We start from the raw sequence: 18,727 nt of genomic DNA, 5'->3' as shown, positions 1-18,727 counted from the left end.
TTTATGAAATAATTTTACGTGTTTTATCTCATATATTTTATAAATAACTTTGTATAAAAAATTATTTCATAAAAATCTATTGAATATATTAAATTATTTCTTATATTTTAGCATTTTTTAAATAATTATATTCATCATATTAATTCAAGTAATGTTTATTGCATAAAAATTTTAGTTTCTTTATTTCATAATTTTTATTCACCTTTTATTTTTTAGTTGTCTCAAAATTATTATTATTTTTAATTATAATATCATATAAATTAATTATTATAATTCTATTTAATTTTATCTTATAGAAATTTTTTAAAATAATTTTTAATATTTAATAAAATTTAATATTTTTAAAATAGATATTATTAAAAAATTATATATATATAATAAAGATAAACAAAAATTGTAGACGAAAATAGTATAAAACAATAGTATTTCCTTATTAGAATGCTAGGATAAAATACAGCCTTCTCAAAAAAACAAAAGCAGCAGTATAATTATAGAATATATTACTAAATAAATAAGTCGTTTTTCTCATTTCTGTGATTTTCGGTCTTCACAGTCGATTTTGCTCTTCGAAGACTCGATCTTTGTCTTCACTCTCCTCAACCTCTCTTTTTGAGCACAACCATCTTGGACTCAGAAGGTACTCTTTCTCTCATCTTCTTCTTCATCTCTCTCTCTCCATCTATCGTAGCTCCTCTGAATCCCTCCTCCTGGACAGCGTGAAAAAGGAAAAATCACAGAATCAAGACGGAAGGATCGAGGTTCTTTTGGGAATTTCATTCTGATTTGCCCCTTGCCTTTAATTGGGAGAAGTGTGCAGACCTATCGGTTTCCTCTGGGCCTTGAACTTGCTGAGGAGCTCTCGATCTCCCACTCTACCTTTGATGTTGATTTGTTTCATGGTATTGCAGAACCGGAATAGAAAGTCAATCTCCAGACAACAGGGTAAAGTCCTAATCGTTCCTATTTTTTCTTTGAGCATAATTTTCCCGCAAGCTGTTTTCTCATCCATGAGCTTATGGGTTGAAATAGCTTTAAATGGGCACTCCTTTATTCAATTTGTTTATTTATTTTTTTCTGAAGCAGGTTGAATTTATTTATATTGAGGACATTAGATGTTTAAGAAGTTAAAAGCTGTAGGTGGAGACTGGTGTCTAAAATTGGGTGGGTGGTGGGTGTTTTCTGCTGTTCCAGTTGGGATTCTTGTTGTTTGTGGTGTAAATTTTGCGAGTTTTGACCACTGACAATGATTTTTGAAGTGATTTATGATGATTCTCTCCTTGATATATTAGTTCCCATGTGTCAAAATTATTCTAGTTATTGAGAACTTATTCGAATTTGTGTTCAAAATGTTGGTTTTGAAGGGAAATCTTCTCTCTGTTGGGTGAAAGTCATAAATGCAACTCAGTATACATTCTTAAAGTGTTTTTTAAAGTTTATTACTTCATTTGTATCTACTATATTGGTGTCATAAGTATTTGATTGTGTTATTTTTCTTCTTATTGAATCCCTTGTTCCTGTGTGATTGTTTAAGGTTTTCTTAAAGAATGAGATTGGGTTGCATTAAAACTATTATGTGGTTGTAAGTTGAAATATGAAATTTAAATATGTGCGCTGGCTGTCCTTTTTTATTATTATTTTCTTTTATAAATAGCAATGCTAATCAGGGTCTTTCTTTTCTGCTATTGATTTCTTAAATTCAACTTATTTATAATTTATATGAGAGATGCTTGCACATTTTCTCTCTTCTATAAGGTGTTCTTGTATTAAATTCCACTTGTTTATGAAGGGAGCTTTTTCTAGAAGGGCTTGTTTTAAAAAACTATTATGGAATGAAAAATTATTTCCCAATAGGGGTGAATTTGGCCGCGCAGGACCTTGTTAGCATTCGAGTTGCCATTCAATTAAATAGTGACTGGTTGAACTGGACAAAGTTATCCTCCAAATCACATATAAAGATCACAACTAAAGGGACAAAAAATCGTGATTATTAAGTCGTGACTTGAACAAATAAAAAAAGCTGGCAGGTTGGGCATGAATATTATTCATGATTCGGCCTAGTCACAAAACCCACATTAATCCTAATATACCCATTTGACCAATTAGAAAACCCACATATTCTCACAAAAGGAAGAAGAGAAAGGTCAGTGGCGATGATGATTAATTGTGATTGTAATGAGGAAATAGGCATTTCTAAGCATATATACTAAAATAAGGAGACTTGGCTGCTTGTTGGAGAGGTAGAGAGAAAGATAGGATTGGTTGGGACTTATTCTAAAGTGCTTTTGGGATATTTCATTTTTGAAAAAAAGAAAAAAAAGAAGAAGAAGAAAGTACCAATTCAATCGCGAAATCAATAGGACACATTTTGGCCTACCATTTCGTTTACTTCTTCTCCAACTCTAAACCCCCATTATCACCAACTTCGGTTAATATTTCCCATCTCCATCATTAAAGTTTTTACATTATTATCTCATATTATTTGTGGGTTTTAATTTTATTTTCAATGTTGATTATTTTCCATTGTCAGCTCACTTGCTTTGGGCAACAAAATCTATCATTTTGATAACATGGCACCCCCTCCTTATTAAAAGCCAATGGAATCCATTACCACCATTTAGTAGTTTGAGAGACCTGAAGGTAATGAGCAGTATATCTGCATTTTTTATTTTTTCAATGTATGTTGAGTTGTTTTTTCTTCTCCAGTCCACTGCTTCTCATCACCTTACAAAAATATCAACATAGAGACAGAAAATAATACATTTTTTTAATATAATCTCTCCAATTTTTTATTATTAATAAGGGTTCAGTCTTAAGCTGCTTCTGAATTGCAATTTCATTTTGCATAATCAATTCTCCCTGTCCCACCTTTGGTGTATATATATATATATATAATTCTGAATTGTCATATCATTTTATTATCTATCTGGGTTTTTGAAGAGATACTGGGTATTAGTAAATTGCATCGGCCTTTTCATGAATGCTTAGGCATCTAGGCCAAGTGGCACATACCATTCACAGAAACCTGCCACCTTTTGTTATTTACTCAAGTGATAATTACAACTTGTTTCTTCGGCCAGATATTGCTGTCAGTCTGTGTTCAAGTCATTATCTTTATATGTGACTTGAAGGTAAGTTTGTCCGCTTCAACCTATCGCTATTTTGAATAGCGACTGAATATTGATGTGTCCTACTTGGCCAAATTCACCCCTATTTGGAAAATAAGTTTTCATGCATCCCTTTTCCGCAAATAATTCTAAAAAACAATCTCTTATGAGAAAAAAGCTTACTTTAAATCAATGAGTTGTTCAATTGAGGAAAAAAATGATTATAGGTCTGAAAAGAGTAGTTCCTCATAAAGAGCTTTCTTGATAATAACATGTGAGAGTGTTTTCTTCAGAATATGTTGTACATAGAAGTGAATGGTTTTGTGGTGTTCATTTCTCTTTTCGGAGCTAATGTTGTTTATGTTCTGTTTGCCTTTTTCTTCTTTAGGGATATTACCAGTGAGTTTTATATTATTTTTGGGTCATGTCAGATCCAATTTCTTAAGATATGTGCTAATGAGGATCTCATTTTTGTTATTTTCTCATGTTAGGCTTGTGCGAGGTAGAAATAATATCATAGTTATACATTCAGATTATTGTCTTTTCTTACCCAAGGGCTTAGTTGTATCTTTTTGTTTAGAATCTTAGAGGGTAATATATTGCAAAACTACATTCTGAATGATATCCTGAAAGAACTCTTTATTTGTTTTGGTTTTCAGGTTTTCTGAAGAGCACATTTAGTCTTAGTTTCTGATGCTGAAGTAATAAGTGGACTTTGAATCTTGCTTGTCAAGGAGGAAGATGTTGGAAGGGGGGCCAAAATTTCCTGGAATTATTGGCCAAAACAGTCATGATAACAATTATGATGATTTATCACAAGGTTTCTATCATAAACTTGGTGAAAATTCAAATATGTCTATTGACAGTTATGATAGCTTGCAAACAAGCAATGGTGGAAGGTCTGTTGCAATGTCCATAGAAAGTATCGGGTCAAATGATTCTCACACTCGCATTTTGAATCACCAAGGATTGCGGCGGCATGCTGATGATAACTACTCTGTTCAACAGAGTGTTAACCATAATGGAAGAGTTACACATGCTTTGAATGATGATGCACTAGCCCGTGCACTGATGGATAGCAATTCCCCCACAGAGGGCCTTGAAAATTTTGATGAGTGGACTATTGATTTAAGGAAGCTTAATATGGGGGCAGCTTTTGCTCAAGGAGCTTTTGGGAAACTCTACAGAGGAACTTACAATGGTGAAGAAGTTGCCATCAAGATCTTGGAGAGGCCAGAAAATGACCCAGAAAGAGCAAAGTTGATGGAGCAACAATTTCAGCAAGAAGTTATGATGCTAGCCACGCTAAAACATCCCAACATTGTTGGTTTTGTTGGTGCTTGTCGGAAACCAATGGTATGGTGCATAGTGACAGAATATGCAAAAGGAGGTTCAATGCGTCAGTTCCTAATGAGGCGACATAACAGGGCAGTGCCATTGAAATTGGCAGTCAAGCAGGCCTTGGATGTTGCAAGAGGAATGGAGTATGTTCATGGGCTTGGTCTAATTCATAGGGATTTAAAGTCTGACAATCTTTTGATTTTTGGAGATAAATCTATAAAGATTGCAGATTTTGGGGTTGCTCGCATTGAGGTGCAGACTGAAGGAATGACACCAGAGACGGGGACATATCGCTGGATGGCACCGTAAGTTTTTTCTTTTTCTTTTTTTAACCTTGTATTAATTTAGAATTTTATAGGTAATTTTTCCTTTATATTTATGTACATGTTTTTTCTCTTAAATTTGCATACTTCCCGTGGGAAAAGTTATCAATCCAATAAAAGTGTATTCATTATTATACATGATGTGCTATTGCTATGCCTATCTGACCACTTTATCTTATTCTCATATGCTGATGTACTTTAGATTACCATTTATCTAAACCTCATGCTTATTAGAGTTGAGGTTGTAGAATTATTCAGTGCCAATGACCTCTATATTTTACAATCCAGATGTGCTCATGCCCATGCGGGTATTGCCCACTAACTCTGTCTTAATAAAGTGTTTAAAGGCGATTCAACAAAAAGTTCTATAGCACAACAATCATTGTAGTTATGCCATGTAGGCTTATCTCATGCGTTTTTTCAAAGATTCACACACTTGCCTCTTCTTCTTCTTTTGTGGATTAGCCTTAGTTTTTTGCTAGTAATTCCATTTCTGTGTTGGTTATTTAGAACTGTCCTTGGTTCAAAACTCTCTCTTCTATGATTTGACTTTTGACACTGTTCCCTTTTGATATTGTATGTAGTATATTTGTATGTATGCCTATTGAAATTTATTTTATAGGACTTCCATTATTTCATACAAAAGTCTTTGTATGTAGCAGAGAAACCTCTTTTCTGTCAGAAAATTTCTTCTAGGTTTTCTCATGTATGTTTACTCAATGTTACTACTCAACTCCCAGTAAGCTGCAAACTCTTACATATGTCGGTTCATTTTCGAAAATTTCATAGTGTAATTATATTCAAACAAACTTCTTGAAGTGAAACTCAACGCATTATTTACTATTTTTGCGCATTGATGTATGCTTGTCTTGCTACTTCTTATTTATTTTATATATATATGTTTGTTGGTTGTCACATTTTGCTGCTGCTCCTAATTATTTTCTAATTACATTTATACTGTCTTGGTTAATGATCCATTATTTTTGTATTTAACTGCAATGTGAAAACAATCTTGGTTTTCTATCCTTGTTTAATTATCCATTATTTTATATTTAACTGCAATATGAAAACAATTGTGAAGTTGGTTGGTTGTATTGTATCAGTTCTGTTTGGCTTATAAGTTGTCAGGTTAAAGTGACACGTGCAGTGAATTTCTAAAAACTACAGGGCGGTTGGCAGATCTGCAATCTAATACTCTTATGACTTGTATGCTTGTTTCCTTTAATGGCTTTGCAGGGAGATGATACAGCACAGGCCTTACACGCAAAAAGTAGATGTCTATAGTTTTGGGATTGTTTTATGGGAACTCATCACAGGAATGCTTCCTTTCCAGAATATGACAGCTGTGCAGGCGGCATTCGCTGTGGTGAACAAGGGTGTCCGTCCTGTCATTCCCAATGATTGTTTACCTGTTCTGAGTGAGATTATGACCCGTTGCTGGGATGCCAATCCTGATGTTAGGCCACCTTTCATTGAAGTTGTGAAAATGCTTGAGAATGCAGAGACAGAGATCTTGACCACTGTCCGCAAAGCTCGATTCAGATGTTGCATGGCCTTACCGATGACAGTGGACTGATTTCCAGAAGAGGAAAGAAATATAATAATAGGACATAAGAATAGAGAGAGAGAGAGAAGAAGAAAATGGAAAAGAAACAGGAGGCTGGAGGAGGTGAGTGGTGATGTCCTTTAGCGTTTGTGTATTTATGAGGTTTAATTTCTTTCTTAAAAGTAGAGAAGCAAAAGATATGATAAGAAGTTTTTAGTTCCTTCTCCCTTTTCCTCATCTTCTTTTGGCTCTGCTGAATATCTCATTTTTTCTTTCCTTTTCTTCAAGATTTATCATAGTTTATGCAAGTTATTGATTTGTACTTGATTCTTCTTTTCTCACTGCCCACCCCCGATGATTCAAAGTTTAGCCGCTCGCTGTGATATGTGGCATTTCGGCTTCTGAAATGTCCTAAATTCATAGTAAATGAACCTTTAGAAACACTATGGCATTTCGACCCGCTGAGTACTTTTTTTTTTTTTCCTTTTAAAAAATCTCTCCTGAATTATTATAAGTTTTTTAGAATAAATATTTTATTTATTAAATTTCTGATTTTTTATTTAATATATATTAAAAATAAAAATTTGTTATTTTTTTTAAAAAAAATTAGTAATATGAATTATTAATTTTTATTAAAATAATAATTGGTAAAGTTTATATTAGAAAAAAATAAATAAAAAGAAATTCATTTAATAAATTACGAATAAGGGAAATTAATATTGTATTAGTGTAATCGATTTATAATTTTTTTGTTTAAAATTCTTGTATAATCAAAATAAGGCAAAAAGAGAGTAACCGAGTATAGATCCTAACATAATAATTATTTTTTATAAGTTTAAAGAAATATATTAATTCTATATAAAATATTTCATTTATTTTTAATAGAATAAAATATCACTTCATAAATAATTATTAATTAATAATTTACATGAAAATAAAAATAATAAAATTAAATATTACAAATAAATTGTATAAATAATTGAGATTTTTTTTCAATATTTAGCCATATTCAATACGATTATATAATTTGGAGAGATTATTGAAATGTTTCAGGAGTATTATCTCATATTCAAAGTATCTAATAATTTTCTATCAAATTTATTAATTTTTTTTAAATTTTTTTTTATTAATATGTTATAATCTAATTAGGTTATATCCTACTCCTACGATAGAAATATATCTATAGCTAAATAAATATAAATTGTTTTAATTATTTTTTAAAATAATTTTTTAAATATATGAAATAGGTTTGTATTAATAAATTATCATCTTAAAAAATTATTTATAATTTGAAATAGACTAAAGAAGTAAAATTATCTTTATCAGAAGAAGTTAAAAAATTTAAATTAGTTATCAAATAGCGTGTAAATGTTGTAAATTAGATATACGCTTTCTCTTTTTCTGTTTTTGAGAACACGTACGCTTTTCAAATTTGTTAAACAGAAATAAATTATTTAAAATAAAGTTAATGGTAAATTTTTTTTTTGTATTTTTAATTTTATTACTATTATTATTTATATTTATTTTTATCAATTAAAATCTAATCATTTAAAATTATTCTAATTGTAACATTAATGAAATTGCTACGTCGATGAGTTTTAGGATATAATTAATAATAATTTAAAATTTTAAAATAAAATTATAATAAAGTTAAAATTATAAATTTTTTTTGATAAATTATTTATTTTATTAATTTTTTTAAATTTTTTTTAAATATTAATATAATTTAAAAAATGATAAATTAGTACTATATTTAAAATTTAAAAAATATTTTATTATTTTTAATATTTTTAATCTGAAATATATTAAATATTATTTTAAATTATTTTTTAATATTTTATAATTAATATATTTAATAAAATTATTTTTAAATAATAATTTTAAAAGTAATGTTAAATAGTAAGTATATTAGATAAATTTAAAAAAATAATTGATAATAATTTTAATCAAAATAAAATTAATATAAATTATTATTATTATAAAATTATTGATAAAAATTAAAAAAAATTAAATAATAATAATAGTAATTTTTAAATATATTTAATAGTGAAAAAATTAACTTAATAATTAAATTTTCATCTATTCATAATCGGTTATTAAAATAACAGAATTTAATTAATAAAAATAAAAATATAAAATAAAATATATAATTTTTTTAATGATTAATTCTAAATTTTATTTATATGAAACGATAACATAACATTGATGTGGCATGATGATATGGTATCAATTCTATCAATTTTTTAATGGCATAAATAAAATAAAAGAGATGATAACGAACGGATTCAGATCCGTTGCCCGTCATTTCTGCAATGATTGATTAATGAAAATAGTATTCTTTTGCGGTCAAGATTCGTCGTTTCAGAATCCATATTTGCTTAATTTGCTTCTCCAAGGTCACGAGAATCAGCTGCTACTGCGCAAGAAAAGAAAACGTAAGAAGATCCTCCTTACCCAATTTTATTTCAATGTATCAGATAATAATTCAAGCAATGCAATCGTCCTCTGCTTAAAATTTCTGATTTTACACGAAATTATAGAGAGATCAGGTAACTATGCTGATCATGGAGAGTGCACTAGTGGGCAAGTTTTGTAAGCCATGCTGCTTTCATTCAAGGAAAGGAGTACTGCGAAAAAGGAAGGGAATGGCTACCCACCACCTCTTTTCTTCTGAATTCAACATTATGTCGCTCCTTTCTTCGACCCATCCCTCTGTACAGGTCTCTCCCTCTCTCCTTCCTGTTGCTGGATTCTGAAATTTAACACTCGCTTGACTCTGAGTTTATCCTTGAATTTTCGCCAATTTTTCAGAATTTCATGTAAAAATCGGTTCATTTTGGATATAGTGGAAAGATATCAAATACCTTGTCTGCAACTTCTTGGGAATGAAATAATTTTCGCTACTAACAAAATGCTATTTAATGTCAATATGAGTAGCTGTGTGTATGGTTGTGAAGGTTCATATGTTTGTTATGCCATTTAATCTTTGCAGGCGGGCGCCTTGAAACGAGAAAGTTCTGCTGGTTTTGTTACAAAAGAACTTGTTTGGCCTTCTCCTGATGATGAGATCCCATTTTGGAAGAGGGACTTCCCTTCATGGGATGCGAGTTCTGAAGTTCCTACGGACATCGTCAAAGATTCCAATCTCTTGCACATAGTTCACGTTACAGCTGAGATGGCACCCATAGCCAAAGTTGGCGGCCTTGGTGATGTTGTGACTGGACTTGCCCGTGCTTGCTTATTGCGCGGGCATACCGTGGATATAATGCTTCCCTTTTATGAGTGCATTCAAAAGCAGCAAATTAGTGACTTGGCATTAATCACTGTATATAATTCATATCATGATGGGAACTGGATCCCAACTAATGCACATCGAGGAGTAGTTTCAGGCATTCCAGTGATATTTATTGAGCCATCAAATGAATTCTTCAAGGGGCAGCATGTGTACGGTGGTTCATACAACGAGTTGGAGGCTTATTTGTTCTTTAGTCGTGCTTGTCTTGAGTGGATGCAGGTTTGTTGCTTTCATAATGAGTTCCTGTCTCGAATTAATTATCTATTTATCCACTTTCCAAGAACTTGTATCATTTGATGATGACTGTAAAACCTAGTTGGATGATTTGAGCTGAATCAATAATACAATCATTAAATATCATGGGTTCAAATTTCTAAATTAAGTTGATGAAAAGCAAAACCTGCTTGAATTCACAAGAGTTGCGTGTGGGGTTGGCAGTTGGCACCATGCAGAAGAATTTTGACACGTATCATTTCGCTCTTGCTTCAAAGAAGGGGAATAATGAACTTGATTAAGTAGATGAAATCTAGACCCAACTGATTTTATGGTTATTTGTCCTAAAATTTATTTTGATAATTTCTTTCTTTCATTAATTTTAGTGTATCTTTGAGTTCTCAATTTGTTAGCTGCAAATTTCTAACAAGATTATACATCTTAACAGGTTTCAGGAATTCAACCTGACATTATTCATGTCCACGAGTGGCAGACGGGTGCTTTGCCTCTGCTTTTCTGGGATATGTATCAGTATCTTTCACTTAAGGTTTATATGCCTTTGTTAGTTCTATTCTGCTTTGACTTGGTAGAAAATGCTAATTTTCATTGTTTAACGTCAAAACTTTGTGTTTGTAGAAACCACGGGTCATATTAACTATACACAATATGGAGCATTATGGAGAGTGCCGGTATGTTATTGTTTCTCCTCTTTTTAACAATAATTTTTAGCTAAATTGCTATTTGTTCTTTTATCAATGATTGTCGATTAATAGAAGCCAAAAGCTCAAGAAGGAAGGAAATTAGGAGTAAAGAATTGGGTGAAATTAGAGTGAGAAATTTTTCTAAAGAGAGAGAGAGAGAGCATGGATTAACTGTGCCAACCAGTCATATTTTCAGGAATTTTTTTTCCTTTTCAGTTTCTAATTTTAAATTTTTTGCTAAAGGAAAAATATTTATTAATGTAATTATAAACCAATATTATTTTTATTATTAAAAAACATAAACTAAATTGACTATAAACTAAAACTTTTGTTCTAGTTGGGCCAAGTAAAAGTATTTAGGCAATTATGGACATGGCCCTATACTTTAGGGTGTCAATTTTGCCTTTTATTCCTCCAAAAAATCCATTATTGTAATAACTATTGCTTTCTTTTGCATTGCAGACAAGAACAACTTAGCAAGTGTGGTCTTGATGGGTCTGTATATGCAACTATTGACAAAGTGAGTATTTCATGGCATCCACTTGCATATTGTTTAACTTTCTTCACTATATATGCAGATGTGCCTGTATATAGTTTTATTTTCAGCACTTGAAACTACATATATTTTCAGAGTCATTTAAACATCCACGAAGAGGGATTTGCAATTAATGCTAAAGAAGCTTTTATTCTCTTCACCTTTTTCTTCTTTTTGTCTGTGTTTTCTTTGCCATTAAACATGTGGCAAGCTCCCACAGATAAATTGTGTTCATGGGTTTGCATATTCTTCTTCTGCTTCCTCTAGGAGCTATTTACCTACAATAATAGATGAAATTCCAAATCACCATTGCCATTGATTAGAACCTTCCAGTAAATCTTAATTTGGCAGGCACTTGATGATCGAACAATTGGCCACAATCCTGAGAGGTTAAGCTTATTGAAAGGTGGAATTGTGTACAGCAATGCAGTAGTGTAAGTAACTAAAGGTTTTATGGGCTTAAATGGATGTTGTCTAATTTGGTATGGTCGGAATGTTCAGATGTAATACTATTTGGATTAATGCAACAAGGTGAAGAACCTCACTCAAATCATAGTAATTTGTGATTAGGTCCCTTTAGTTGAGGCATTTTAACCAAATATGAAAATCTAAATCCTATCCTCTTTTTCTTTTCTTGAAAACTTGTGGCTTATTTGGAAATGCAAGACAGATAGGATTCATGGAATGAAAATTATAACTAAGTGGTTAACTATATATTGGCTGTTATGAGTATACATAGGTTTATTTTACAATGCAATACAGCAACTGTGCTCTGTGTGTGAATTAGACAATTTAGATTGTAACTTTTACACATTGCTAAGATATGCCATGCCATGTGTGAAACCATTAAGAATATAGATATGAACTTTTCCTGTTATACATATCTAGCGTATGTAACAAGTAAGAATATAGACATCAATTTATTTCAATAATGTAACCTGTTTATCAGCCCTTATTTATGCTTTGTTGTCCAGTAACAAATTCTCCTTCATTTTCAGTACAGTGTCTCCAACATATCTGAAGGAAACACTTTGCTCTCGATGGTTGGCAAGCACCTTGATAGCACATCGTGATAAGTATGTTTACCAAATTTCCAACTTAGATATATATTCAATCTATGATATTTGTTTATTCTGGGGCCATTTGGTAACTTATGATAAAAGTTTATGATGCTATGTGCTAGGACCTCGGACATTTCTTTTGCAGTCAGTACATTAGTATCACTTGATAGGCCTTAACCACAACTTGCATACTTCTTGCAGCAGCCTCTTAGAACCTGGGTTATATGGTACAAGTTATATAATTTTCCATCTAGGCAGGGTACACATGGATTAAACAAACATACATACAATCTTTATTTGTTGTAAAAGCAAAATACTTCTTAAACGACTAAATTCATGGTTTCTTGCCCTGTTCAAATTTCATGGCTAAATCAGCTGGACCATTTAGGTTTATAGTAGTCAGCAAGAACTGGAAAAGTTTAGCTGTTAGCATTAAACTGATAATCTACTTTTTATGAAAACTGTTGAACTGTTCTATTACCAATATTTCATCATACAGCTTATCAATAAGCAATCATTTTTTTTTTACATATTTCTCTTGCACTCTGCTTTGGAGTTGCAAAGTTGACTGATCAATTTGCACTTCTACATTGCAGTTTTGCATTTTTTTTGCACTACTCTATTTTTTTCCTTTTTTATTATGGATTTATAACTATCACTCTTTGCATCTATCAATCTAGTTTTGTGCAATTCTGTAGGTACTTTGGTATTTTAAACGGGATAGACACTGCAATGTGGAATCCTGCTACTGATGTTTTCCTGCCTGCCAAGTTCAGTGGTAATCTCTTAGGTTATTATTTGCAACTAATTCACTTAGGATTTCTTATTTTCCATTTCCATTAAATACTGTGTATCCCTTCTTCACACACACACACATATATAGCACACTATTAGAAGTGTGAAAGCCAGGATCATTACGGTGTTAATTATTCTATTGTTTACTTGTCATTAATATAATTGATTGCTAGCAACATAATTAATTTGTTATTTCATCCTTCATTTAATATAAATTTTCAGTAATAAATGGAATAAACAAATAAATATTCCTGCTTAACTGTTTCGGATGCATTATGCATATCTGATCTTGTCATGGTGCATGCAGTTTGCCTTTTTCGGTTGTTAGTAGTGCTTTCTAAGTTTCACTAAGGCATTACACACACTATACTGTTGGCACGTAAATTTGAAGGATATCATCTTGTATTTATTTCTTGCTATTTCATTTTTGCAGGTCAAAATATTGAGGGAAAGAAGCTATGCAAACACTATGTACAAAGGGGACTCGGTTTGGCTTCTGAAGGCATTATATCTGGTAACAATGTGCCGGATACAATGCTTAAGGTCCCCTTGGTTGTTTGTATAAGTAGACTAGTTCCTCAGAAGGGTCTTCATTTGATTACCCATGCAATTAAGTACATTGAAGAACTTGTAAGTTTATCGACCCAAGAGATTTTTTTTTATATATTTTTCAGACAATCTGTTCTGTTTCTCCTCCTATCTCCCACTAAAATCCTCTGTTAAACATTCTAGAGATCATACATGAGCTGTGGGCAAACTACATTGTCATAGGATTCTTTTCAAGTTTGCTTCTCTTTTATTCTGGTTCTTCTATCTTGTTACCCTCCTCTCCCACTAAAATCCTCTGTTAAACATTCTAGAGATCATAAATGAGCTGTGGGCAAACTACATTGTAATAGGATTCTTTTCAAGTTTGCTTCTCTTTTATTCTCATTCTTCTATCTTGTTACCGTCCCTCCTCCTCCCTTGGGGCAACCCCACAATAAAGAGAAAAAAAAGGATAAAAGTTCCTTAATAGTTTGGAGCAAGATGGTAAGTATGACACCAAATATAAAAAACTCATTGTATGGTTAAATTCAAGCCCTCATTTTGTGTGGTGTATGCAAATCTAGTTGAGCTGAACAGCAGATCTAACTAGGGAGATAGACCAAAACCTTCTGTGCTTTGTCCATTACGTAATTTGGTTCTCTAATTTCAAATTTTGATGCTTCATGCTTAAGTTCCATAACAATCAAGATCAACAATGAGGTCCTTTGTTAGCTAAAAGTGGGTCCAATCGCACCATAAACTGCAAGTATCATTTTCCTTTTTGTTGCTGCCATTTATTCTATATAAAGGTTGCCAAGCTTGATGAAGTTGAGACCATAATTGGAATTGATGTTTCTTTTTGCTATGTTATTGGTACATTCAGGGTGGGCAGATGATTGTTCTTGGAAAAGCTTCAGATAGCCGATTTGAAGGCGAATTCAAACATCTTGCAGAGTTGGTATGAATTTTAGGCTAACGACTAATAGATTTTATGATAATTCAAGATTGGAAATGTTTCTTCAACTCTCCATATGATATTATCCCTTGCTGGCAATTCACATGAGCTTGATATGTCTTTAGTAACTATTGATTTTACACTTGCCTGACACTGGGTTGGGATTCCATTTTCATTGACCATGATATGGCCTGTCTTTCATGGTAAGAGACTAAGAATAATTAAATTTAAATCAAGAATTTTATAAATCATAGAGATTTACACCTGAATCACTGGATTTACAGCATATATATGCTGCAATGCTTCCTTGTTTGCATTGGGTTGTCAGAATCAATTTCTAGTGATGAAATAGGTTGTGAGTTTTCTTGGCACTTATATACCGCATTGGTTCCTTGTTTCAAATGTGCATCAGGTGGTCAATAATCAATTTCTAGAGATCAAATAGGTTTCAAGTTTTCTCTTGGCACAAAGTCGCTCCTTTTATAATCCAAGGCACCTGCTGGCCATCAGCTTTTCCCACGCTCAATTTTAGTGTATTATTCAGTGGTCCTATTGTTCTTGTGTTCTTTTAGTTATTATAAGCTTTACCATAATTTTAAGTTATACTACTTGCTGCCTGATGCAACCATAAGTTGCATGTATGTTTTCTTAAATTATCAGAACATTCACTTTACAGCTACATCAAATTTTAATATTCTAGAAAAGGCCTACAGTTGTGGCTGAGGCTTGTGCTTTGGGCTTCATTTCTTTAAATCTAAGCGTTCTAATAGCTGCTGGAAAAATCACTTTCAGTTTTCTCTATGAACCTGCATTCTGTTTCTAGATTTTTTCGCTTAAGATGCCTTTAATTATCTGGTACTTTCAATTTTTACTTCTAACATTGGAGGTCAGGATTTTTCCAAATTAGCATGCTCTGAATCCTTAATATGCAGGACAGACAACTTAATGATCCTTTTTCATGTATCAAAAGTCCTTTAATTTTTTCGACTGAAAGAACGATTTGTACGGAGTGGAAAAATTATACCGTAGTTCAAAAGTGAACTCTTTCAATTATTAATCTTGTTTATCTTTGTTTATATCTTAGCAATTTGCCCCTTGTGTTACATCTATATTTTTAAGCTAATGAAAACTTGCTTATCTTTCTGTTTTCCAGCATAACCATGGTCCCAGCATCCGTATCCTATTAATGTATAGGTAAATAAACTGCTTTACTGATTTTAGGACTTCCTTCAAACCTCTTCTCTCTCTCTCTCTCTATATATATATATATATATATATGTATGTATCTATCATTTTCTTTTTTGTCCTTTCCCCCTTTTCCCCCTACTATTGTCAAATGAATTATTTCTTGCAACGGCTGTATTTGGATGCTGAAGTTCTGCTCCTCTCCATGGGGGGCAAGAACTTTTTCCCCCTTCTGTTGTCAAATGAATTCTTTCTTGCAATGGGTGTATTTGGTTACTATGCATATAAACTAGCATATCTTTAGCATGAGTGGACATTTAGTTAGTTGCTGATTGTATTTTTTCCAGTGAGGAGCTCTCCCACATGCTTTATGCCGCAGCAGACATGGTATTAGTTCCATCCATATATGAACCATGTGGACTTTCACAATTGATTGGAATGCGATATGGTGCGGTATGTATGTACTAACACTATAAAATGAAATTGATCTCACCATCTAAATTATGATTTAACTGATACTGTTAAAATTAGTTTTCAGTTATTTTTAGTTCAATTGATGCTCATATTACTAGAAAATTATTTATTAATCTACAATGTCTGAAGTTTAAAGGTTTGATGATATTGATTGCATGAAATTGTGTTAGTTACAATGTTAATAAAATTGCTTAATTTTCAATAACATACAATAAATGCTTGCTAGAACTAAGTTGTCTGTTTATTCCATAAAAAAAAGGTTCTGTCAATTGTTGTTGGCTTGTTTTAGATCTTGTTCCAATGACATACTAGAACATTATATCCATGGTATAATATTTAGGGAATGCAACATCTGGGTGAAAGTCTCACTCGAATTTAATGATTGTTTCAGATACCAGTTGTTAGAAAGACTGGTGGCCTTGCAGACACTGTCTTTGACATGGATGACCAGTCAAACTGTGAGATTGCTAATGGGTATTACGATTTTTAATAATCAATTTTTTTCCTTCATCTTTTAGCCCTTGTCCTTGTGTTTTTCATAATAAACAAGTTCTAAATTTATATTCAGCAGTAAAAAAGATTCCCCATGCTCAGGATGTATTTCCCTCTGTGTGGCTCTGCCCTGCTTAACTCGTCCTTGATTTTGGTTGATAATTTTTTTTCCTTTGGCGTGGTGTGTCTTTTAATCTGTTTAATGGTGAAAACTGCAGTTGGTAGAAAAGAGGAACACCTCAGGTTTACAACATAAAGTTCTCCATAGCATGTATAGATGATAGCTATATTGTACTATCACCCTAAGAATAGATTTAACATTTAGATTGAAAAAGGAAAAGGTTGGCACATGTCAGACTGATAGATCCTTACAAGGATCATGCGACCGTGAAAGTCAATTTGTGCCAATTCTTTATATTGGTGCTTCTTAGGTGTCACTGACAATGTCATGGAGCCTCACATGTGACATGTTTGGAGCTGTATCGTAAATGTAGTCAAGTACTTGGTCACTATGAAGTAGTGTAGCTTGTAAGATGATCAACTCTTCTGGCCCGTTTTTGGAGAATCTTAGGTGCCTTTAATTTCTTTGAAATCCTTTATTGCAATTTTTAACAGTTCTTTTAGATGTTATATAAACTATGATTATTATCTGCATGCATAAGCATTGTGCAAACTGACATTGTTCAGCACCTTCTCATTGTATTTGTAAAACGTTTAAACTGTGAGTTGTGACTGCCTGATAATGCAATGAGTAGCTATTGTTTATTTTTATTTCACATTATTGGATTGAAAGGTCAATTACAGTCAATTGCCTTATTGTAATATGAATATTGTGATTGTGTTTGTTCAGGTTTATTTTTGAAGGAGTTGATGAAGGATCCTTAAATTGGGCTCTAGATCGTGCATTTGCTTACTACAGAGACAGTAAGTCCAGGGCACATTAGTTCGTACATTTTTGTCATCACACGGTTGACAGTTTGTTTTACCATTGAACTTTTTACTCTATGCATAGGTAGGAGATACATGGTCATCATTACCTGATTATGGCTGTCAATGCATTGGATTTGGATGTGGACTGAAAATTTCAAAAATTCACTGGATTAATAGATTGGATTTGCAAACTGGTTTAAGAGATACTTTGATTTGGTCCAAATTTTTCGTTAACCCTATATCAGTTACTTGCTGAGGTCAAAGGCTACACAGTATATTGCTCCTGCTGCTGCTAAGTCACCATGTCATAAAAAATATATTTCTTTTATTAGACCAACTAGGGCACATGTTCAACTTTACTGTTATCCAACATAACAATGACAATCAACAAGTACATTGACTTGCAATTTGGTATCTTTGGCATGTTTCAATAAATTCGACACTCAAAAGTAGTTCATTTTTGCAATTAAATTTTATAAATTCTCAGAGCGGTTGGCTGTTGCTGGTCACAATCCCAGATGGTTTGAATGTTGCTTAAATAGGATATCAATGATAATCATAGGTTCCTAACAAGGGAGTTACAGATTTTTTTTTTTTCTTTTTCCATCTCATTCATTTTCACTTTGGTTGCAGAACCAGACGAGTGGAATAGCACTGTACAGAAGGTTATTGAAATTGACAATAGCTGGAACAAAACAGCTGGAGAATATATTAAAATTTATGACTCGATCAGGGTGAGATCCTGAGGTTTTCAGGACAAATCTGCTACAGGCATCACATATTTGAGCAGTTTTCTTTTCTCCTTGATGCAAGTTCAAGAGCTGGATTTTATATGAACAACGATGTTGCTACCGCATCCTTTCCTCACTTCCCCTTCGAATTATGAAGTTGCATTTTGTATATTTTGTTTTAGTTCTACTAAGCTTGAAATTTATACTTCTGTATCCTCTTTCCATTAAGTAGCTCCCTAATAATTCTCCTATTAGTTTAGCGTATGAAATTATCTCTCCCTAATAATTCTCCTATTAGTTTAGCTTATGCAATGTTGTGTATGAAATTATCTGGAGACCTGCTGATCGGATTCGAATTTGGAGCTTGTTTGGATTTGGGATTATTGATGGCGAAAATTTCAATTTTTTAGCATTATAATTTTAATTTTATATATGCTACCTATTTTATAAAATTATTGCAAATATACGTTCACAATAGCAACTAATGATACTTGCAATTTTTAAAGCGTGTATTATTT

The 18,727-nt window shown here is 32.2% G+C and overlaps 2 protein-coding genes across 8 annotated transcripts; both read left to right on the top strand.

Moving 5' to 3' along the window:
• Positions 1-490: 490 nt before the first annotated feature.
• On the top strand, positions 491-6,636 carry LOC110609359 (serine/threonine-protein kinase STY13). Its single transcript, XM_021748888.2, has 4 exons — positions 491-637; positions 716-942; positions 3,764-4,750; positions 6,005-6,636. The coding sequence occupies exons 3-4, from the start codon at positions 3,846-3,848 to the stop codon at positions 6,342-6,344; spliced, it is 1,245 nt and encodes a 414-aa protein (XP_021604580.1). The 5' UTR covers positions 491-637; positions 716-942; positions 3,764-3,845; the 3' UTR covers positions 6,345-6,636.
• Positions 6,637-8,570: 1,934 nt separating this feature from the next.
• On the top strand, positions 8,571-18,640 carry LOC110609353 (glycogen synthase). Of its 7 annotated transcripts, none has more exons than XM_021748874.2 (16): positions 8,571-8,749; positions 8,864-9,034; positions 9,307-9,828; positions 10,271-10,369; positions 10,459-10,511; positions 10,986-11,043; positions 11,410-11,492; positions 12,057-12,134; positions 12,818-12,897; positions 13,348-13,544; positions 14,326-14,400; positions 15,551-15,591; positions 15,930-16,035; positions 16,448-16,530; positions 17,399-17,472; positions 18,112-18,640. In XM_021748874.2, exons 2-16 carry the CDS (start codon positions 8,870-8,872, stop codon positions 18,222-18,224), a joined length of 1,827 nt encoding a protein of 608 aa, XP_021604566.1. In that variant the 5' UTR covers positions 8,571-8,749; positions 8,864-8,869; the 3' UTR covers positions 18,225-18,640. The 7 variants fall into 7 exon arrangements, 5 of the variants coding, with proteins under 5 accessions (XP_021604566.1, XP_021604567.1, XP_043809993.1 ...); XM_021748875.2 differs by having other exon boundaries at positions 8,855-9,034; positions 16,448-16,514; XM_043954058.1 differs by lacking the exon at positions 18,112-18,640 and adding an exon at positions 17,561-18,086 and having other exon boundaries at positions 8,855-9,034; positions 16,448-16,514.
• Positions 18,641-18,727: the final 87 nt, after the last annotated feature.

The sequence above is a fragment of the Manihot esculenta genome, chromosome 2 (assembly GCF_001659605.2).
Source record: "Manihot esculenta cultivar AM560-2 chromosome 2, M.esculenta_v8, whole genome shotgun sequence".
Lineage (NCBI taxonomy): Eukaryota > Viridiplantae > Streptophyta > Magnoliopsida > Malpighiales > Euphorbiaceae > Manihot > Manihot esculenta.
This window is presented reverse-complemented; position numbering and strand designations above follow the sequence as displayed.

Bases quoted from the DNA above. Each gene is read 5' to 3' on its own strand.
- LOC110609359 (XM_021748888.2), top strand. From the start codon at position 3,846: ATGTTGGAAGGGGGGCCAAAATTTCCTGGAATTATTGGCCAAAACAGT. The intron at 4,751-6,004 runs GTAAGTTTTTTC...ATGGCTTTGCAG, and splicing joins ACATATCGCTGGATGGCACC to GGAGATGATACAGCACAGGC.
- LOC110609353 (XM_021748874.2), top strand. From the start codon at position 8,870: ATGCTGATCATGGAGAGTGCACTAGTGGGCAAGTTTTGTAAGCCATGC. The intron at 9,829-10,270 runs GTTTGTTGCTTT...ACATCTTAACAG, and splicing joins CTTGTCTTGAGTGGATGCAG to GTTTCAGGAATTCAACCTGA. The intron at 14,401-15,550 runs GTATGAATTTTA...TCTGTTTTCCAG, and splicing joins TCAAACATCTTGCAGAGTTG to CATAACCATGGTCCCAGCAT.